Source organism: Balaenoptera borealis (genome assembly GCF_965194805.1).
Source record: "Balaenoptera borealis genome assembly, chromosome: 20".
NCBI lineage: Eukaryota > Metazoa > Chordata > Mammalia > Artiodactyla > Balaenopteridae > Balaenoptera > Balaenoptera borealis.
In genome coordinates, this window is record NC_138879.1 from 35,789,939 (window position 1) to 35,814,280 (window position 24,342).

The window sequence follows — 24,342 nt, forward strand, 5'->3', positions numbered from 1 at the left end:
TTGGCCCTTCCTTTCTCTAAAGTATATTCCCAAGAACAGGTGGTATTCCTGATCTGGCAGGGAAGAAGGTATTTTCAGCCTACTTCTGCTTCAGGTATGTCATTTTCTCCCATCTTCACTATGATTAGTAAAGATATTGCCGCTTCTCTTTGGAATTTTCAATTTTGCTTGAGGGTGAATGTCACATCCTGAATTTTAATTATGTCAGATCACTTGGTGCTGGTCTTCCATATGCATCAAGTTCTCGAGCCACTAAACCCAATGTTAATGAACAAAACAAGGCAAAGTAAAAGACTGAGGCCATGCATCAAAGGTGAGAGTGAAAAACTCCAGCTCAGAAAACGAAGAGATGGTCCTTTAAAGCCACAAAATTCGTCAACGGTAAAAGACTAAAGATCACAGGAGAATTTTTTCTTAAAAAATGGGGAAGGAGAGGAAATAATATTTCAGGCCACACCTTGAGAGATGTCCAAAGATGCTACAACATGTATTCATAAAAGTTTCAACATTAAACTGTATTTCATTGTAGCCAAAGTTCCAGGCCCACTGAACTTACAATACTTTTCATGAACTTAAATATACTACGATTTTTAGATTTTCTACCTAGATTTGCCTGTAAACTAGGTGCGAATTTATATGTCTTCACATAGTCACAGGATAAACCTGAGCATCACAAGTTTTTCCAACTTTCATAATTAGAAGAATATTTGAAAAGGTTGGCTTTCCAATTATTTTTCCCAGTTGACATTCATATTTCTATCTTTATTTTCCCTTCTCTCTTAGGGATTCCAGCTTTTATGCTCCTGCTTGAGAATGCCAAGCACTTTGATTTCCCATGAGATGCTTTTGGAAGCTACTTTATTATCCAGATCTTATAATCTGTAATTTTCTAGGTTCATAAGTAAAACAAAGGACTATTCCTAACACGCTTTCAAATTCCTTGAGGGGGTGGGGAATAAAAGGGGGAGTAAGGAGGTGATTAGTCTACAAGCTCTAAGTAGAACACCCTGAAAAAGTAAAAATAAACCTGAGTAGAGTAGATCTGTGCTATTTCTAGGCACACTTGAGAATTTGGGTCTTTGTACAAACAAAGTCTTAATTCTAAGATTTCAAAATGTGCACCCTTAAGTAAATACAAATGCACTTCAACCACAAAGCCCACTGTGTTCAGAGGTCAAGTTAAAAAATCTTATTAAGTCTTCAGAATAAGTGCTGAAAAGCCAAGCAATGGAACATGAACCTGTGATATAGATTCTTTTCTTTCGCTGAGGCAGAGGGAGAAAAAAAAAAGAATTTCGAAAGAAATCTGCAAACCTGTTGTGCTGTCAGGCCCACTGGAATCCACGGGGGTGAAACAAATTCAATTATGCTTTTATAGATCCTGCTCAAAAAAAAAGGTTTCAACTGCTTAACCAAGTACAGCTCATTCTTCCACCTTCTTACTCTGCAACCAAACCAAGTGCCCCACACTGCAGCTAGGTGCCGAGAAATTCCGCAGCCCGAAAAAATAATCCATGCAGGTCAAAGGCAGAAACTTACTCCAAGGTTAGAGCTACTGTCCCCAAGAACTCTAAAAACACTTCTAGAGGATCCAAAACCATCTCTGAAATCTCTTTTCTAACAAAAGTCCTTTTTCTCCCCGAACAGCATATAAAAATGATCAAATCTTGAAAGAGAAAAGAAGCAAAGTAGCAAATACATCAGCAACGATTCACTACCAGGAACATAGAAAATCCCAGAGGGCAATGTCTCTGCATCATGGATAGACTTGGAAAGTTCGGAAGGATTCGAGTGCTTCCCTTCCAGAAAGACAATTCTGGATCAGCTCCCTAGAGGAGGAAGCCTGTGGTTTGTAACTGGTGTTCTAGCTCTGACTCCCTCCCCTGGGACTGCAATCACGCTCTCTACCTGCTGACACAAAGTGAGGGTGGAGCAGCTAGAGGCAACCACCCCCATCCCGCCCCTCCTCCTCCTGGCTGGCTGGGGCCCGGTGCGCGCACACTTCACCAGACACGTTCCTGTGCTGAGAAGAGAGCCTCTCTCGGCTCCTCGACTCCCTCTATTGAGCCACAGCCAAACTGCATCCAATTCAATCTTCAGTACCTTTCTCTGGGTAAGCAAGCTACCACATGTAAATCAGGGCCACACAAACAGACATGTAAGCAGCTTCTGCACCCAAGAGACATAGATGGTGATATAAGGAAATAAAGACAAAAAAGAAGGAAACCCAGAAGATAAAATAATGGACACAAGGTTTTGCAAATATAAGTTAAAAGGCATTTCTGCTCTTTCGGGTTTTAGTGTCTGTAAATGCCACAAAGCCAGAATAAAGTGATCCTGTGCTATAGTTCTGATTTATTGCTGTCTTAAGTCTGCTACCCTGGCAAGAACTCTGTCCATTTTATGCATAGTTTTTCTTCAGCCCTTACAAATTTAAATTCAGTAGCTCTTTTCTAAACTGTGCCTGTACCAAGCTTTTAGATTAGGTGATGTCAGAGGTCTGGAATCTGTTATTTTCTTCTCACATCCCTGGGAGGTGAAATATACTATGGATCAGACCTGGGCCTTCAATGTGAGACTGCAAGTAAGTCTATATCATAAATACAAACAAAGGGGGAAAATATATATGCTTAATGAGAAGAATATAGGCAAAAAGAAAACTAATTTTTGGTTAATTACCACACTCATGAACAATAACCCTTCTAGTAACACTTTCTTTAGAAATAATGCAGAAGTTTCTAATATATGTTTCTAAAATTTGCATTTTCAAGTCGACCAGATTATATTTGACTGTGCCCAGACACTTAATTTTGACCTGCTGCCAATAGTCTTTCCAAACTGTACAAATGAACAATGATGTGGATATGGTTAACACTGCACTTGATAATGGTTAAGATTTATGTTACATGCTTATTGTGGTAAAAAGCACATAACAAAATTTAAAACAATTTTTAGTTTGTACAAAAGAATTGTACAAATTGATCACTTGTAAAATGTGGAGAATAATAATTGCATTGTAGGTTTGTTGTAAAGATTAAAGGACATAATGCCTCTGAAGGCAAAAAGTATGAGTGACCTAGTCACCTTGAGAATTTCATCCCTAAAGAGGGTCTACAGCCCAATTCGAAAAGATACATGTACCCCAATGTTCACAGCAGCACTATTTACAATAGCCAAGACATGAAAGCAACCTAAACATGCATCGACAGATGAATGGATAAAGAACATGTGGTACATATATACAATTGAATATCACTCAGCCATAAAAAGGAATGAGGGACTTCCCTGGTGGTCCAGTGGTTAAGACTCCACGTTCCCAATGCAGGGGGCCTAGGTTCAATCCCTGGTCAGGGATCTAGATCCCGCATGTTGCAACTAAGACCTGGCACAGCCAAATAAATAAATATTTTTAAAAAATGAAATAATGCCATTTGCAGCAACATGGATAGACCTAGAGATTATCATACTAAGTGAAGAAAGTCAGAGATAGAAAAATATCATATGATATCACTTATATGTGGAATCTAAAATATGACACAAATGAACTTATTTATGAAACAGAAAGACTCACAGACATCGAAAACAAACTTATGGATACCAAAGGGGAAAGTGGGTGGCAGAGGAATAAATTAGGAGTATGGGATTAACAGAGACATACTACTATATGTAAAATAGATAAACAACAAGGACCTACTGCATAGCACAGGAACTATATTCAGTATCTTGTAATAAACTATAATGGAAAAGAATCTGAAAAAAATATATATGTATCGGTATATCTGAATCACTTTGTTGTACACTAAAACTAATACAGCATTGTAATTCAGCTATACTTCAGTTTAAAAAAATTAATAAAAAAAATTTTAAAGAGGGTTTATGGGGATAGTTTTGGCATTTTAGGCCTAATAACACCTAGAACAGAGAGAGAAATTCTAAAGTAAATTCTTAATTTAGCACTTTTTCTTTATTGGTTGGACCTTAAGAACATAATGCAAGTATAGACCTTTTATAGCTCCTTTCCTAAAGAATAGGAGTGGCTCTAATTCTTCTGGAGAGAATTTTTAAAAATTCTGCTGTGGTTTTACATTTATTTAAATTTATTTATTTATTTATTTATTTATTTATTTATTTATTTATCTATTTATTGGCTGCATCGGGTCTTAGTTGTGGCATGCGGGATCTTTCTTTGCAGCATGCAGTCTCTTCGTTGCAGTGCACAGGCTTCTCTCTAGTTGTGGCGCCCGGGCTCCAGAGCGCGTGGGCTCTCTAGTTGTGGTGTGAGCGCTCAGTAGTTGCCGCACGCAGGCTTAGTTTCCTGGCAGCACATGGGATCTTAGTTCCCCGACCAGGGATTGAACCAGCGTCCCCTGCATTGCAAGACAGATTCTTTTTTTTTTTTAATTAAAGATTTGTTTTTAATTAATTTATTTTATTTATTTTTGGCTGCATCGGGTCTTAGTTGCAGCATGCGGGATCTTTGTTGAGGCATGTGGGATCTTCATTGTGGTGCACAGGCTCCCCTCTAGTTGTGGCACACAGGCTCCAGGGTACATGGGCTCTGTAGTTGTGGCGCTCAGGTTCCAGAGTGCGTGGGCTCTGTAGTTTGGGGCAGGCGGGCTCTAGTTGAGGTGCGCGAGCTCAGTAGTTGTGGCACACGGGCTTAGTTGCCCCGCGGCATGTGGGATCTTAGTTCCCTGACCAGGGATCGAACCCATGTCCCCTGCATTACAAGGTGGATTCTTTACCACTGGACCACCAGGGAAGTCCCAGCAAGACGGATTCTTAACCACTAGACCACCAGGGAAGTCCCTGGTTTTACATTTTTATTTTATGTACGCCATGTAAAAGTATAGCATAAAATGTGTAAAATATACATTATTATATATCTGATATATGTAAAAATATCTTTAATGTTAAACTAAACAAAAAGTAACCTACTAATTGACTTTGCCTCACCTATTCCTGCTTGAAACTTGCAAAGGAATTAAGACACACAAACCTAAGACTTAATACAGATACTTAGTTGAAAGGAAAAGAATACAGATGTGGTTGCCCTCTCTTGAGGAAACTCTGAGATCTGAGCATGACGATAATAGGTGTCATGAGTCTGGGTACCTTGAGCTACTTAGGATCAAACCAAACAGCTCTATATAGCTTAATTCACTGACATATTGTGTTTATTTACACAGTATTGACAAGCAAAGTCACCAGAATTAATAAGCAAGAGAAATTATTCTCTGGCTTCAAAGTTTTGGCATTATCCCTCAGGGATTGACAGACCACAACTACCACAGAGATGTCATAAAGATGCCATCACTATGGTAATGAATCGCCCATCTCACTGACACCTACTACCTAACTTTACACGAGACAGATCACACTTCAGGATCTACTTTCACACCTGCATTGACTAAAGTTACTGAAGACCTTGATCCTTTTCCAAAAAACTAGGTTTCTATAAACATGTCCAAGAATTGTCCTTATCCTTAATGGCATTTTAAGGATTCAATCTCTATTCAAGTGTAAATGAAAAAAACTCAGGATATTTTTTAAAAAGTCAGATTCTTTGGAAAACAGAGCACATTTTCTTCTGAACTTCACGATTATGATTAATAGTTATAATGACTGAGGTTTCTATTGATCACCAAACAGTAAAAACAAACAAGACAACAAGTCTAGTTGAAACACTTTATTGTTGACTGACTGAAATTTATCATGCTTAAGGTGCTGAAATACTGAGGCACTAGTCAGGAACCTTGTTAGCATGTGTCAGACCCTACCAACTAATTCACACAAAGATTTTATTTTATCTTTTGCCACTTTGTCCAAGACAGTAATGATAGCTTTAGCTGATAGGTAGCAGGCATGTGAGTATAGCAGTAGGTCCAGCTCCTTGGTCTGTTGTATTCATATATAAAAAAAAGTTTGGAAAGCTGATAAAGGCATTTCATTAATTAAGCCTTAAAACAATTGAAACCAAATCCATGCCAAGGTTCCTGCTTGACACATGTTCCTCAAAAGATATTATCTCTTTCAACATATACAAAGCCAAGAAAGGCATATTTAAGGGAAGGAATATCACCTACATAGTATATCAGCTTTTCAACCTGACAGAGAAAAGGCAAAGTTCCTTCATTTAGAAACTGGGTCTCCTCTTCACATACTCTGCCAAAATACACAGTCTGACCAAAAGATGTAGGAGTCTTGATAATCTGTTCTTCTTTTAAACCTTGCTAATAAAGATGAATAAATGTTCATCACATGGACATCGTCTAGTCTAATCAGATGGACCAAACAGGTCACTTTTCAGAACCTATTTTCATATCTAAACTGAGTCACTGCAGACCAATACAGAGCTCATCCTTTTCCAAAAAACTACTATCTCTGTAATACTTCTGGGGAAGTACATCATTGGGAAGGCACAATGCAATTTAAGAAATGAATTGCTACATCCACCATGGCTTGAATAGTACTTATATCACTAAGGGCCTTTCCTTTTGCACTAGTTTCATATTCCTAGGCTTTCCTTTTGTTTCTGCAGTGCTTATTAGGAAAACTGAGGCAGAATCCAATAAGAAAGTTCTAGTCAATTTAAAAGACTTTAAATCAGAAATTTTCTGCTGTCATTGGATGAGCAAGTGAGGAATCAACCACAGAAAGTGGACATCCAAGATACCTCTCCTAAAAGCCAGTCCCATAATCCTACTATTTGAATTTAGGATCCTAAAGAGGGGATAAGATAAAAATATTATAGTCTATCCCACTATCCAAACTTCTCTCAGAAGCTTAAACCATACATAAACTATTAAAAATATCAGAGGTATAGCTTCTGTTAGGTGACTACTAATCAGTTTCTCCCAAACTTTGCACACAGTATCTTTTATAGATGAGAATTTATACTTACTGAATGTAAAAATCTAAAATCAGAAAACACTGTGTTAAATCTCTTAATGGTTTTGTTCACATTGTACATTCCCATTTCAAAATAAAAATATTATATATGCATCCTTTATCCCTCTATCCCTCAATATTAATAAAAATATAAAGCTTTAAAACTTTAAAATCTACCAGCATTTATAAATACAATTATATTCAACAAGCTAAATACTTTTCTTTAGAAGATATATTAAGTAAGTGATATATTAACAAAACCTTCTTACCATTTATGATAATGTATCATTAAAATTAAAGAAAGATATGAAAATAGAAGAATGCTCCCGTAAATATAAAAGAATCAGGGGCTGTTAAGTGTGATGGATGGTCCAAGTCCGGATGCCTTGCTTTTGAAACAGAATGCTGGGTTAGGAAGTAAGAGCATTTCCTGGTTAATCACTTAGAAAATTAACTCTTTCCCAGAGTTTCTCCCTGGAATTCCTGACCCATTTAGACCTGTGATCTTGGTTACCTCACATGCCTTTGTTTCTCACACAATTTCCTCTAAAAGGATCACACTGCGACTTGAAACAGATAGACTGAACTCCCCATTGGAGTTGTGCTGACTACTTTTGAGAGTGGCAAGACGACAAATCAGCACACCCACACAGATTATTCTCCGGTACCATAGATGCAGCTGTTTTTAGATGCTTTTTGACTGTAACAGAAGACCAGGAACTTTCATTTGAAAGGGATCTGGGCAGCAAAAAAAAAAAAAAGGCTTCTAGATGTTTGGTAGTGTGTCAAGGTAAACAATCTGAACTGAACAGCTGTAGTAAATACCAAATTCCCAATTCTCAATTAACAAAATTCTCAATTAACAAAACAAAAATACTTTTTTTCCTTAAAGAACTGAAAGGGCCCCAACAGTGTGTCATGTGCAAGGCTAGTCTGCCTCCAGCTACAGCCAGTGCACAATGTCACGTTTGTCATCCATTCTCACTCTTTTAATTCTTCCTCCTGTGGAAAGTGCTCCTGCTTGCAGGCCACATCCACCAGCAGATGAAGATCTAGAAAGAAAAAAGATTTGTTTACTCACTCTTAGCTTCTCGAACTGGAGAGTTTGATAGACAAGTCTTTAGACAAGAAGAACAAGTTGCTATGTTTCACCTGTAGAATGGGCTCTAAAATCACATTATCTCATCAGATTCTCAATTTGGGGGGCATTCCTGTACCTCTAAAGCACACAGATGCAGCCCAGTTGTTAACCCAAAGAGACTAACAAAGTTTAAAGTTTCTCTCCTTTTAGTGATGTGGATAAGCCTCTTTTCAACTGACTTTTATTATAAGTGAAAAATTAAGGAAAAGTGTCAAAAAGATCAAAGTGAAATAAACACACACAAATGAAAATTCATTTCTTCGATGCTATAAAAATAGATAGGTGGGTTTTGGGAATATGAAAAAGTAATGCCTTCAGAAATACAATGTTAAAGTAAGTAATCACTACCTTTCCAAAGTTGATTGCCTCCAAAAAATTTCCACTTATTGACTAACACAGCTGATTCTCTTATAAAAATGTCTACCTGAATTGTCTGTAAAAAATAAAGTATACGGGGCTTCGCTGGTGGCGCAGTGGTTGAGAGTCCGCCTGCCAATGCGGGGGACACGGGTTCGAGCCCTGGTCCCGGAGGATCCCACATGCCGCGGAGCAGCTGGGCCCGTGAGCCACAATTACTGAGCCTGAGCGTCTGGAGCCTGTGCTCCGCAACAGGAGAGGCCGCGATGGTGAGAGGCCCGTGCACTGCGATGAAGAGTGGCCCCCACTTGCCACAACTGGAGAAAGCCCTTGCACAGAAATGAAGACCCAACACAGCCATAAATAAACAAATAAATAAAATTTAAAAGAGATAAGCAAAACATTCTCTCTATAAATTTGATCTTTAAAAAAAATAAAATAAAATAAAGTATACCCTTCAAGGAGGTCAAGAAACAAAGAGTGGTCATTAAGAATGGAAAGAAGTAAAAAAGTGAGCTCTCAGCTCAGGCACTAGGTTCTTTAACATAAAAAGCTAAGACCATGTACAGAAATAGAGTTAAGTGTTGTATGAAAGGAGAGAGAAGGTTAGCACTCCCCTTGACAAGGATGGAAAAGGCCTTCGGGCCTGACAACACGCATATGGTTAAGGCATTGCCACCTACTTCATGGCATCTAACCACCGTTTTTAGCAACCTAAGTGTCCATCGACAGACGAATGGGTAAAGAAGATGTGGCACATATATACAACGGACTATTTACTCAGCCATAAAAAGAAACGAAATTGAGTTATTTGTAGTGAGGTGGATGGACCTAGAGTCTGTCATACAGAGTGAAGTAAGTCAGAAAGAGAAAAACAAATACCGTATGCTAACACATATATATGGAATCTAAAAAAAAAAAAAGTGGTCATGAAGAACCTAGGGGCAAGATGGGAATAAAGACGCAGACCTACTAGAGAATGGACTTGAGGATATGGGGAGGGGGAAGGGTAAGCTGGGACAAAGTGAGAGAGTGGCATGGACATATATACATTATCAAATGTAAAATAGATAGCTAGTGGGAAGCAGCTGCATAGCACAGGGAGATCAGCTCGGTGCTTTGTGACCACCTAGAGGGGTGGGATAGGGAGGGTGGGAGGGAGGGAGACGTAAGAGGGAAGAGATATGGGGATATATGTATATGTATAACTGATTCACTTTGTTATAAAGCAGATACTGACACACCATTGTAAAGCAATTATACTCCAATAAAGATGTTAAAAAAAAAAAAAAGATGTGGTACATATATACAATGGAATATTACTCAGCCATAAAAAGAAACGAAATTGAGTTATTTGTAGTGAGGTGGATGGACCTAGAGTCTGTCATACAGAGTGAAGTAAGTCAGAAAGAGAAAAACAAACACCGTATGCTAACACATATATATGGAATCTAAAACAAAAAACAAAAAAAAATGGTTCTGAAGAACCTAGGGGTAGGACAGGAATAAAGACCCAGATGTAGAGAATGGACTTGAGGACACAGGGAGGGGGAAAGGTAAGCTGGGACAAAGTGAGAGAGTGGCACTGACATATATACACTACCACATGTAAAATAGATAGCTAGTGGGAAGCAGCTGCATAGCACAGGGAGATCAGCTCGGTGCTTTGTGACCACCTAGAGGGGTGGGATAGGGAGGCTGGGAGGGGAGGAGATATGGGGATATAGGTATATGTATACCTGATTCACTTTGTTATAAAGCAGAAACTAACACACCATTGTAAAGCAATTATACTCCAATAAAGATGTTAAAAAAAAAAAAAAGAAATAGAGTTAAATGGCCTATCTGAATAACATAGGCAGAAATGAAGGAATCCTAATGTGGCTTCTAGATTCAGTCTAATTAGTTTACAATTTCTAGAGCAACATGACCAGGGAGCCTTTTTCAGGTTGATTTTTAGGCTTACAATTTTGTCCTAGTAGCATTTTGGAGTTAAACTAAATTATACAGAATGAGTCCTTTATTTCCTACTAGACATAGAGACTTTTGTTACTATATTTGTAGAACACAGCCTCTGTAGGATTGATCAACAGCCTGGGCAAGACAGCTGATACAATAAAATAATTCTACTACCATCTATGAGTAAATCTAGAGGGCATTTGGAACAATATCTACTTTTTGCCATATTTTGTGAAAGGAAGACCAATCACTAGGAGAAGGTACTAGCTCATTTGGTGAACAACACTACAACCTATCCATAAAGAACAAGCAATTTCAGAATTCCCTGGCAGTCCAGTGGTTAGGGCTCCAAGCTTCCACTGCAGGGGGAAGGGGTCAGTCCCTGGTTGGGGAACTGAGATCCTGCATGCTGTGCTGTGAGGCCAAAAAAATTAAAAAAAAAAAAAAAAAAAAGAACAAGCGATCTATCCAGATAAGCATCTTGTAGAGGGAGAACAGACATCAGTTTATCACTTAAAACTGGCTTCTTGTACATCCATGATCATGGCAGCATTATTTACAATAGCCAAAAAGTGAAAGCAATCCAAGTATCCATCGATGGATGAATGGAAAAACAAAATGTGGTAGCTACATATAACGGAATATTATTTAGCGTTAAAAAGGAAGGAAATTCTGACAAATGCTACAACATGAATGAGCCTTGAAGATATCACGCTAATTGAAATAAGTTAGTCACAAAAGGATAAATACTGTATGATTCTACTCATTCATATGAGGTAGCTAGGGTTGTCAAATTCATAGAGACAGAAAGTAGAATGGTGGTTGCCAGGGGCTGCAGGGAAGGATGGAATGGATATGGAGTTTCATTTTGGGAAGATGAGAAAAGTTCTGGAGATGGATGGTGGTGATGGTAGTACATAATGTGAATGTACTTAATGCCACTGAATTGTACACTTAAAAACGGTTAAAAAGGTAAATTTTATGTTATGTATATTTTACCACAAAAATGGCTTCTTTACAGTCTAAAGAACAGTGACAATGATTACAGTAATATCTTAATTTATATAACATCTTTTTTTCAAGTAACTAAAATGAATTATTAGAAGGTCATCTAATTAATCCTGAGGAGTGAAGAGATGACTGAAAGAACCTCTACACTATATGACTAATAAGCAAAGTCAATGGTTTCTAAATCTTGCTGCACATTGGAATCACCTGGGGAGCTTTAAAAAAATACTGAGATTGAGGGCTTCTACCCCCATACATTCTGATTTAATTGGTATAGAGTACAACCTAGGCATCAGGATTTTTAAAAGCTGACCAAAGGATACAGAATGAGTAATACCTAATTATGATCATTCTCTAAACACTTCGACTCCATATCAGAATAAGAAGGAGAGGCCATATGGTGATAGAAAATACTAAAATAAGAATTTGGAATATGAATAGACCCAACTGCAACCCTACTTTGAAAGCAGAGTAGGAATTCTTGATAATGACAAAGGTAAAGACTATAAAGCAACTACAGATCTCTTATGGGGAGGCAGACTGAAGAACAACAACAACAAATCCTCTTTTTTTCAGTGAACAAATGTCATTTATTTAATTGAGACTTTATTGTATTGATAGATTCAAATAATGGACAACAGCACATCACAAATAGGCATGTTTAAAGAAACAATAGTCTGTATGGCTCTATAATAGTCTCAGAATGAGTTACGTAGTGTGAGCAACAAACCCTCTTAGCCTTAATGATTGGGCTTTAAAAAAGCATTTGTCGGTACTTCCCTGGTGCTCCAGTGGTTAAGACTCTGCACTCCCAATGCAAGGGGCCCGGGTTCAATCCCTGCTCAGGGAGCTAGACCCCGCAGGCTGCAACAAAGATCCTGTGTGCCACAACTAAGAACCAGTGCAGCCAAATAAATAAACATGTTTTTAAAAAAAGCATTTGGCACACAGCTTCTAATAACAAGCATCTAAACACAATAATTTTGTTAAAGTGAGCTTTCTTCATTAACAAAGCTGCCAATCAAGGAATTCAAGTATAGAAACCAATAAAAATGCAAAAAGACAGACTAGCCTGATGTTACTAGAGGTTTCTAGGACTTCATTCAGAAGAGAACCATGATCCACCAGAGGGCAGACAGCAGAAGCAAGAAGAACTACAATCCTGCAGCCTGTGGAATGAAAGCCACAACCACAGAAAGATAGACAAAATGAAAAAGCAGAAGACTACATCCCAGATGAAGGAACGAGATAAAATCCCAGAAAAACAACTAAATGAAGTGGAGATAGGCAACTTTCCAGAAAAAGAATTCAGAATAATGATAGTGAAGATGACCCAGGACCTTGGAAAAAGAATGGAAGCAAAGATGGAGAAGATGCAAGAAATGTTTAACAAAGACCTAGAAGAATTAAAGAACAAACACCTAGAAGAATTAAAGAACAAACACCTAGAAGAATTAAAGAACAAACAAACAGAGATGAACTATACAATAACTGAAATGAAAAATACACTAGAAGGAATCAATAGCAGAATAACTGAGGCAGAAGAACGGTTAAGTGACCTGGAAGACAGAATGGTGGAAATCACTGCTGCAGAACAGAATAAAGAAAAAAGAATGAAAAGAAATGAAGACAGCCTAAGAGACCTCAGGGACAACATTAAACACACCAACATTCACATTATAGGGGTCCCAGAAGGAGAAGAGAGAGAGAAAGGACACAAGAAAGTATTTGAAGAGATTATAGTTGAAAACTTCCCTAACATGGGAAAGGAAAGAGCCTCCCAAGTCCAGGAAGTGCAGACAGTCCCAGGCAGGATAAACCCAAGGAGAAATACACCGAGACACACAGTAATCAAACAGACAAAAATTAAAGACAAAGAAAAATTATTAGAAGCAACAAGGGAAAAATGACAAATAATATACAAAGGAATCTCCACAAGGTTAACAGCTGATTTCTCAGCAGAAACTCTGCAAGCCAGAAGGGAGTGGCATGATACATTTTAAGTGATGAAAGGGAAGAACCTACAACCAAGAATACTCTACCCAGCAAGGATCTAATTCAGATTCAACGGAGAAATCAAAAGCTTTACAAACAAGCAAAAGCTAAGAGAATTCAGCACCACCAAACCAGCTCTACAACAAATGCTAAAGGAACTCCTCTAAGTGAGAAACACAAGAGAAGAAAAGGACCTACAAAAACAAACCCATAACAATTAAGAAAATGGTAATAGGAACATACATATCAATAATTACCTTAAACGTGAATGGATTAAATGCTCCAACCAAAAGACACAGGCTCGCTGAATGGATACAAAAACAAGACCCATACATATGCTGTCTACAAGAGACCCACTTCAGACCTAGGGACGCATACAGACTGAAAGTGAGGGGATGGAAAAAGATATTCCATGCAAATGGAAGTCAAAAGAAAGCTGGAGTAGCAATACTCATAACAGATAAAACAGACTTTAAAATAATGTTACAAGAGACAAGGAAGGACACTACATAATGATCAAGGGATCAATCCAAGAAGAAGATATAACAATTTTAAATATATATGCACGCAACATAGGAGCACCTCAATACATAAGGCAAATGCACCCAACATAGGAGCACCTCAATACATAAGGTAAATGCTAACATCTATAAAAGAGGAAATCGACAGTAACACAATAATAGCGAGGGACTTTAACACCTCACTTACAACAATGGACAGATCAGCCAGACAGAAAATTAATAAGGAAACACAAGCTTTAAATGACACAATAGACCAGATAGATTTCATTGATATTTATAGGACATTCCATCTGAAAACAGCAGATTACACTTTCTTCTCAAGTGCTCATGGAACATTCTCCAGGATAGATCACATCTTGGGTCACAAAACAAGCCTCAGCAAATTTAAGAAAATTGAAATTGTATCAAGCACCTTTTCTGACCACAATGCTATGAGATTAGAAATAAATTACAGAAAAAAAACGTAAAAAACACAAACACATGGAGGCTAAACAATACACTACTAAATAACCAAGAGATCACTGAAGAAATCAAAGAGGAAATCAAAAAATACCTAGAGACAAATGACAATGAAAACACGACGATCCAAAACGTATGGGATGCAGCAAAAGCAGTTCTAAGAGGGAAGTTTATAGCAATACAATCCTACCTCAAGAAACAAGAAAAATCTCAAACAATCTAACCTTACACCTAAAGGAACTAGAGAAAGAACAAACAAAACCTGAAGTTAGGAGAAGGAAAGAAATCATAAAGATCAGAGCAGAAATAAATGAAATAGAAACAAAGAAAACAATAGCAAAGATCAATAAAACTGAAAGCTGGTTCTTTGAGAAGATAAACAAAATTGATAAACCATTAGCCAGACTCATCAAGAAAAAGAGGGAGAGGACTCAAATCAATAAAATTAGAAATGAAAAAGGAGAAGTTACAACAGACACCGCAGAAATACAAAGCATCATAAGAGACTACTACAAGCAACTCTATGCCAATAAAATGGACAACCTGGAAGAAATGAACAAATTCTTAGAAAGGTATAACCTTCCAAGACTGAACCAGGAAGAAATAGAAAATATGAACAGACCAATCACAAGTAATGAAATTGGAACTGTGATTAAAAATCTTCCAACAAACAAAAGTCCAGGACCAGATGGCTTCACAGGTGAATTCTACCAAACATTTAGAGAAGAGCTAACAACCATCCTTCTCAAACTCTTCCAAAAAACTGCAGAGGAAGGAACACTCCCAAACTCATTCTATGAGGTCACCATCACCCTGATACCAAAACCAGACAAAGATACTACAAAAAAAGAAAATTACAGACCAATATCACTGATGAATATAGATGCAAAATCCTCAACAAAATACTAGCAAACAGAATCCAACAACACATTAATAGGATCATACACCATGATCAACTGGGATTTATCCCAAGGATGTAAGGATTCTACAGTATATGCAAATCAATCAATGTGATACACCATATTAGCAAATTGAATGATAAAAACCATATGATCATCTCAATAGATGCAGAAAGAGCTTTTGACAAAATTCAACACCCATTTATGATAAAAACTCTCCAGAAAGTAGGCATAGAGGAACCTCCCTCAACATAATAAAGGCCATATACGACAAACCCACAGCAAACATCATTCTCAATGATGAAAGACTGAAAGCATTTCCTCTAAGATTAGGAAAAAGACAAGGATGTCCACTCTCACCACTATTATTCAACATAGTTTTGGAAGTCTTAGCCATGGCAATCAGAGAAGAAAAAGAAATAAAAGGAATACAAATTGGAAAAGAAGAAGTAAAACTGTCACTGTTTGCAGATGACATGATACCATACATAGAGAATCCTAAAGATGCTACCAGAAAACTACTAGAGCTATTCAATGAATTTGGTAAAGCTGCAAGATACAAAATTAATGCACAGAAATCTCTTGCATTCCTATACACTAACAATGAATGATCAGAAGAAGAAACTAAGGAAACAGTCCCATTCACCACTGCAACAAAAAGAATAAAATACCTAGGAATAAACCTACCTAAGGAGACAAAAGACCTGTACTCAGAAAACTGTAAGACACTGATGAAAGAAATCAAAGATGACACAAACAGATGGAGAGATATACCATGTTTTTGGATTGGAAGAATCAACATTGTAAAAATGACTATACTACCCAAAGCAATCTACAGATTCAGTGCAATCCCTATCAAACTACCAATGGCATTTTTCACAGAACTAGAACAAAAAATTTCACAATTTGTACAGAGACACAAAAGACCCCAAATAGCCAAAGCAATATTGAGGGAAAAACACGGAGTTGGAGGAATCAGACTCCCTGACTTCAGACTATACTACAAAGCTACAGTAATCAAGACAATATGGTACTGGCACAAAAACAGAAATATAGATCAATGGAACAGGATAGAAAGCCCAGAGATAAACCCACGCACCTGTGGTCAACTAATCTATGACAAAGGAGTCAAGGATATACAATGGAGAAAAGACAGTCTCTTCAATAAGTGGTGCTGGGAAAACTGGACAGCTACATGTAAAAGAATGAAATTAGAACACTCCCTAACACCATACACAAAAATAAACTCAAAATGGATTCGAGACCTAAAGGTAAGACTGAACACTATATAACTCTTAGAGGAAAACATAGGAAGAACACTCTCTGACATAAATCACAGCAAGATCTTTTTTGACCCACCTCCTAGAGTAATGGATATAAAAACAAAAATAAACAAATGGGACCTAATGAAACTTAAAAGCTTTTGCACAGCAAAGGAAACTATAAACAAAACAAAAAGACAAGTCTCAGAATGGGAGAAAATATTTGCAAACGAAGCAACAGACAAAGGATTAATCTCCAAAATATATAAAGAGCTCATGCAGCTCAATATTAAAGAAACAAACATCCCAATCAGAAAATGGGCAGAAGACCTAAATAGACATTTCTCCAAAGAAGACATACAGATGGCCAAGAAGCACATGAAAAGCTGCTCAACGTCACTAATTATTAGAGAAATGCAAATCAAAACTACAATGAGGTATCACCTCACACCAGTTAGAATGGGCATCATCAGAAAATCTACAAACAATAAATGCTGGAGAGGGTGTGGAGAAAAGGGAACCCTCTTGCATTGTTGGTGGGAATGTAAATTGATACAGCCACTATGGAGAACAGTGTGGCGGTTCCTTAAAAACCTAAAAATAGAATTACCATATGACCCAGCAATCCCACTACTGGGCATATACCCAGAGAACACCATAACTCAAAAAGACACATGCACCCCAATGTTCATTGCAGCACTATTTACAATAGCCAGGTCATGGAAGCAACCTAAATGTCCATCGACTGATGAATGGATAAAGCAGATGTGATACATATTCACAACGGAATATTGCTCAGCCATAAAAAGGAATGAAACTGGGTCATTTGTAGAGACGTGGAGGGATCTAGAGACTGTCATACAGAGTGAAGTCAGAAAGAGAAAAACAAATATTGTATATTAACGCATATATGTGGAGTCTAGAAAAATGGTACAGATGAACTGATTTGCTAGGCAGAAACAAGAGACACAGATGTAAAGAACAAATGTATGGACACCAAGGGGGGGAAGTGGAGGGGGGGAGAATTAGGAGATTGGGATTGACATAGATACACTAATATGTATAAAATAGATAGCTAATAAGAACCTGCTGTATAGCACAGGGAACTCCACTTTGCTGTACAGTAGAAACTAACACAACATTGTAAAACAACTACACCCCAATAAAAAAATAAAATAAAATACATAGAGAGAGAAAAAAAAATTAAAAAAAGAAGAGAACCTTGTATACTCATCAGAGAAGACAAGTGTTTGAGAATCAGTGGCTGAGTTGATTTGAGAGCTGAAAGGCCTACAGGGACAGAAGCATTGCATCTACTCATTTGGGATTTTTTTTTTTTTGGCCGCACCACGCAGCTTGTGGGATTTTTTTTTTTTTCATCAGTTTTATACAAATCAGTGTATACATGTCAATCCCAATCGCCTAATTCAGCACACCACCATCCCCACCCCACCGCAGTTTTACCCCCTTGGTGTCCATATGTCTGTTCTCTACATCTGTGTCTCAACTTCTGCCCTGCAAACAGGCTCATCTGTACCATTTTTCTAGGTTCCACATACATGCGTTAATATACGATATTTGTTTTTCTCTTTCTGACTTACTTCACTCTGTATGACAGTCTCTAGATCCCTCCACGTCTCAACAAATGACTCAATTTCGTTCCTTTTTATGGCTGAGTAATATTCCATTGTATATATGTACCACATCTTCTTTATCCATTCATCCGTTGATGGGCATTTAGGTTGCTTCCATGACCTGGCTATTGTAAATAGTGCTGCAATGAACATTGGGGTGCATGCGTCTTTTTGAATTACGGTTTTCTATGGGTATATGCCCAGTAGTGAGATTGCTGGGTCATAAGGTAATTCTATTTTTAGTTCTTTAAGGAACCTCCATAATGTTCTCCATAGTGGCTATATCAATTTACATTCCCACCAACAGTGCAAGAGCGTTCCCTTTTCTCCACACCCTCTCCAGCATTTGTTGTTTGTAGATTTTCTGATGATGCCCATTCTAACTGGTGTGAGGTGATACCTCATTGTAGTTTTGATTTGCATTTCTCTAATAATTAGTGATGTTGAGCATCTTTTCATGTGCTTCTTGGTCATCTGTATGTCTTCTTTGGAGAAATGTCTATTTAGGTCTTCTGCCCATTTTTGGATTGGGGTGTTTGTTTCTTTAATATTGAGCTGCATGAGCTGTTTATATATTTTGGAGATTAATCCTTTGTCCGTTGATTCGTTTGCAAATATTTTCTCCCATTCTGAGGGTTGTCTTTTTGTCTTGTTTATGGTTTCCTTTGCTGTGCAAAAGCTTTGAAGTTTCATTAGGTCCCATTTGCTTATTTTTGTTTTTATTTCCATTACTCTAGGAGGTGGATCAAAAAAGATCTTGCTGTGATTTATGTCAAAGAGTGTTCTTCCTATGTTTTCCTCTAAGAGTTTTATAGTGTCTGGTCTTACATTTAGGTCTCGAATCCATTTTGAGTTTATTTTTGTGTATGGTGTTAGGGAGTGTCCTAATTTCATTCTTTTACATGTAGCTGTCCAGTTTTCCCAGCACCACTTATTGAAGAGACTGTCTTTTCTCCATTGTATATCTTTGCCTCCTTTGTCATAGATTAGTTGACCACAGGTGCGTGGGTTTATCTCTGGGCTTTCTATCTTGTTCCAGCTTGTGGGATTTTAGTTCCCCGCCCACGGATCGAACCCAGGCCCTTGGCAATGAGAGCTCGGAGACCTAACCACTGGATGGCCAGGAAATTCCTTGGGAATGTTAACTCCTACTAAGAGCACTCTCTAGGATTTGGAGGCTATTGCCTTAATGAAATCTCATCCATAATCCAATAGCTACAAAATGAGAAGTCCTTTCTTCAGGAATGGATTGAACTTTGCTCTTAAACATTCAGTTTCCCTTAACTATAAAGTAACCTATCAGAACATAAGAGAGTGTAGCTTGCACAATAAGACTGATATCTGGGTGTTATTAGGGTGATTAATATCTGGCTGATATTACCCTATCTCGGTTTAGGGTAATATCATTGTAGAAATTGGAGCAGCATTATTGAGTCTAATTTTCTGCACCTTTTGATGTTTTTTTTATCCAAAAGGTATTTTCTTAAATCAACACGTGTTCAAAAGGCCTACACATAGCATGGCAATGACTGATTAACAACCTCCTTCTAACAAAACGCACATCTATTAAAATCAGTACAATCTGGATACCTAACCAACTTGAAGTCTCCTACTTGAAAAAAAATTCAAAGAAAGCTTAAAGTGTAAGAAGATGCCCTAGGGAAGACAAATTTTCAAAATAATTCAGTTACAGAAGGGCACTGATAAGTTCTGGGATACAGGAAACCCCTGTTCAATGGGATATTGAGCAACATAATGACATTCCAACAGTTAACGGTAGAATCATAGTACTTCAGAATTTGGGGCCAAAGGAGTCTTTAGAGGTGATTTCAAGAAATTCTCTTATTTTTACCATAAATAATGTGAGAGTTGGAACTTTATTGAGGGGAGGTACTCCTAATGATAGTGACAGTTGAAATTTAAGTGATACTTTAGAAATTTTACATTTAGTTCCTATCTTTAATACTTTAAACTTGGATTTAGTATACATCAAAATAAAAAATATTTAGTCATCTACAAAAACTAAACTGAATACTAGTTCATTTTGAGTCCTCCCACAAGTATCCACTGACTCTTTTTTTTTTTTTTTTTTTTTCAGTGCTGAAACCCGGGAACAAACCAGGGACCCCTCCTGACTCTTAATGGCTTCTCTGGCCATCAATGATCAGGACTGTGAAAAATTAGAAGCTAAGAATGAGTACTTTCTAATACAGGGTGCAACAGACTGAATGTTTATATCTCCTCAAAATTCATGTATTAAAACCGAACCCCCAATGTGATGGTGTTAGAAAGTGGGACTCTGGGGAGGTGATTTAGGTCCTGAGGGTGGAGCTCTTATGAATGAGATTAGTGTCCTTATAATAGAGACCCCAGAGAGCTCCTCTGTCCCTTCTGCCATGTGAGGACACAGCAAGAAGACGGCAGTCTATGAGCCAGGAAACAGGCTCTCACCAGACACTGAATCTGTTGCCACCTTGATCCTGGATTTCCCAGCCTCAAGAACTGTGAGAAAAAAAATTCTGTTATTTATAAGCCACCTAGTCTATGGTATTTTTGTCATAGCAGCAGAATGAAGTAAGACACAGAGTAGGCAAACTTTTTCTGTAAGGAGCCAGATAGCAAATACTTTAGGCTTTATGGGCCACATGACCTCTATTGCAACTACTCAACTCTGCTGATGCAGTATGAAACCACAGATAATACGTAAATGTATGGTATGGTCGTGTGTTCCAATTCAACTTTATTTATGGACACTGAAATTTGAATCATTTTCATGTGTCATGAAATCTTCTTCTTTTGATCCCCCCCAACCATTTAAAATGTAAAAAAATTTACTTAGCTTAGCTACATGCTTAGCTTGCAGGCCATATAAAAACAACCAGTGAGTTAGATTTGGCCCATAGGCCATAGTTTACCAACTCCTGCTCTAATAGCACACACCACAGCTTTAACCAAGAGAAACTTAACCAAAATAGGAGAATATTTCATCAAATCGAATATTATTATACAGTTGTCCAAAAAATTATCTTTTCTCCAAAGAAGATCTACAAATGTCCAACAAGCACATGAAAAGATGCTTAACATCATTAGTCATGAGGGAAATGCAATCAAACCCACAATAAGATAGATACCACTTCACACCTACTTAGGATGACTATAGTAATAATAAAAAGCGGAAAATAACAAGTGCTAGGGAGGATGTGGAGAAATGGGGAGTCTTGTACATTGCTGGTGGGAATGTAAAACGGTTCAGCCATTATGGAAAATAGCTTGGCAGTTCCTCAGTAGTTAAACATAGAATTACCAAATGATCCAGCAATTCCACTCCTAGGTATATCCCCAAAAGAATTGATATCAGATACTCAAATACATGTACAATGTTTATAGCAGCACTATTCACCATAGCCAAAAGGTAGAAACAGCCCAAATGCCCATCAGCAGATGAGTGGATAAAAAATTGTCATATATACATACAACGTAATACTATTTAGCCATAAGAAGGAATGAAGTTCTGATAAACATGTTACCTTGTGGATGAACTTTGAAAACATCATGCCAAGTGAAATAAACCAGACATAAAAGGTCACACATTGCATGATTTCATTTATACAAAATATCCAGAATAGGTAAATCCATAGAGACGGAACACAGATTGGTGGTTGCCAAGGGCTTGGGGGAGGACAGAACGAACAGCAACTGCTTAATGAATATGGGGTTTTCTCTTGGAGTGATGCAAATGTTTTGGAACTAGATAGAGGTTGCATGAACATTGTGAATGTCCTAAATGCCATGGAACTTTTCACTTTAAAGTGGTTAATTTTCTGTTATGTGAATTTCCCCTAAAAATGTATACTTTCCTATCAGTTTGAAATGATGGGACAAAAAGAAGGGGAAAGTAGAAAATGGCCATAAGAAAATAAAACTCATAACCAAACATATCTCAGTTTTCAATGTCAGAGCATAGTAACGAGACATAGGATGGTTATCTTTAGTAAGACATATGCAATTCTTAGTTCCAGCAGAATAGAACTGTACAGGACACTACTTTTGTATCCCTAGTGTACCTAGCACTGTAGCAACCCCAGAGTAGTTGTTAATAAGCACTCATTAAAAGCAGCCTATGGGTTGAATTTGACTCCCCAGATGTTCAAAACTTATCTTTCACTGGCTAATTAAAGATTGTTCATTGAGACAGAAAGTAAAATAGGTTTTCCAGGGTCTGGGGGGAGGAGAGGAATAGGAATTGTTTAGTGAGTACAGAGTTTCAGTTTTGCAAGATGAAAAGAGTTCTGGAGATGGATGGTGGTGATGGTAGCAGAACAATGTTGATGTACTTAATGCCACTGAACTATACACTTAAAAATGGTTAAGATGGTAAACTTTATGTTATGTGTATTTTACTACAATTTTTTTTAAAATTGCTTTTTTCCAAGGATCTTTTTAAAAAAGTATATTAGTAACATAACAGTGTATAAACATTGAGTGCCACAGGTAATACTCCAGGTGCTGGAGATACAGCAATGAACAAAACAAAATCCTTGCCCTCATGGATCTAACCTTGTAGAGGGGGAGAAAAATAATAAATATAAAATGTCAAGTAGTGATGAACATTATAGAAGAAAACCAAGGAAAAAAGAATAGGGACTGAAGGAGGGCAGGACATGGAGAATAGGGTGCTATTACAGACAGTAGGATCAGGAAGGTTCCTATAATGAGCTGGCATTTGAGTAGAGAACTGAATGAAATGAAGGAGCAAGCCATGTGAATACCTGGGTGAAGAACATTTCGGGCAGAAGGAACAGCAAGTGTGAAGGCAGGACCATGCTTGGTGCATTCAAACAATAGTGAAGACGCTGCTATGGCTGGAATAGATGAAAGAGATAGAAGGTGGTAGGAGATAAAGTCAGAGCGGTTGCCAGGAGCCAAATCATAGTAAGGATTTTTAGATTTTATTCTAAATGTGATGGAAAACCACTGGAAAAATTTAAACAGGGAAATAATTTTAAAGTATCACTCTGATTGCTGTGTGGAGAAAAAACTGTAGGGGCACACAGTGGAAGCAGAAAGATCTAGGCAAGAGATGTAGTGGCTTGGACCATGGTGATAGCATGTAAAGGTGATAAGAAATGGTCAGATTCTGGATCTACACTGAGATAGAGCTGACAGAATTTGCTGATGGGTTGGATGTGGGATGTGAGAGAAGAGAGTCAAGGAAGATTCTAAGACTTTTGGTTGACTAGAGGTGACTAGAAGTATTATTTCCTGAAATAAGTAAAACTGGGGAAAGGGTGGCATTATAATGTATTTGGGACACTACTGGACATCCAAACAAAGAAGTGGCAAGGGAAAAAAAGTATGCACATCTGGAGTTCAGAGAAGACAGAGGCTTAGATATAAATTTAGGAGTCATCACTATGAAGCAATGAGACTTGTTGATATAACCTAGGAATTGAATAGAGAGAGAAGGAAAGGGGTCCAAGAATTGCGCTCTGGGACTCATCAATATTTAGAAGTCAGGGAAGATAAAGAAGATTCAGTAAAAGAAACTACGGAGTGGCCAGTGAGGTTGAAGGAAAACCAGGAAAGGGTGATGTTCCAGAAGCCAAGTGAAGAAAGTATTTCAGGAAGGTTGAGGTAGTCTGTTCAAATGCTGCTGAGGTACAGTCAAGTGGGACTGAGAATGGACCACTGGATTTGGCAACATGGCGGTAATTGGAAACCTTGACAAGAGCAGTTTCAGCTGAGTAGCCAGAATGAAAACCTGATTGGAAAACCTGGTTGAGATAAGGATAGGCTTTCAAAGAGCTTTTCTCTAAGAGGGAGAGAAAAAAGGAGGAGTAGCTGGATGAAAATATGAATGAAGGGAAGGTGAGAGGAATTTCTTTTAACGTAGAACCTATGATGGCATGTTTGTATGCTGATGGGAATTATCTAACATAAAAGGTCAGATGTAATTATTGAAGAGTAAGGGGGGATAACTGTTCAGGGCTAAGTCTGTGAGCACACAAAAGGGGACTGTGTACACATATGGGAGGACTGGCTTTCTTCCATTATAATAGGAAGAAAGGCAGAGTGTAGAGTTACACAAGCGGTAGACTGATAAATTTGTTGGTGGAAAGATATGAAAGTTCTCTTCTAGCTGCTTCTATTTTCTCAGTAAGAAACAAGGTCATAGCTGAGAATGAAAAGAGAGGAGTTGTGTTGGAAGTTGGAGCA

The 24,342-nt window shown here is 37.8% G+C and overlaps 2 protein-coding genes across 2 annotated transcripts in view; both read right to left on the minus strand.

The window, feature by feature from the left end:
• RNF43 (ring finger protein 43) overlaps window positions 1-1,491 on the minus strand; it is a 59,949-nt gene extending 58,458 nt beyond the window's left edge. Inside the window, exon 1 of the mRNA XM_082372029.1 lies at window positions 1,315-1,491. The gene's annotated coding sequence lies outside the window, so the exon portion shown is untranslated. The remainder of the gene's footprint in view (window positions 1-1,314) is intronic.
• The window catches only part of HSF5 (heat shock transcription factor 5), a 56,552-nt gene continuing 33,524 nt past the window's right edge, over window positions 1,315-24,342 (minus strand). The window contains exon 6 of the mRNA XM_082372050.1: window positions 1,315-7,943. Within this exon, the coding sequence (XP_082228176.1) occupies window positions 7,873-7,943 (71 nt within the window). The 3' untranslated portion in view covers window positions 1,315-7,872. The remainder of the gene's footprint in view (window positions 7,944-24,342) is intronic.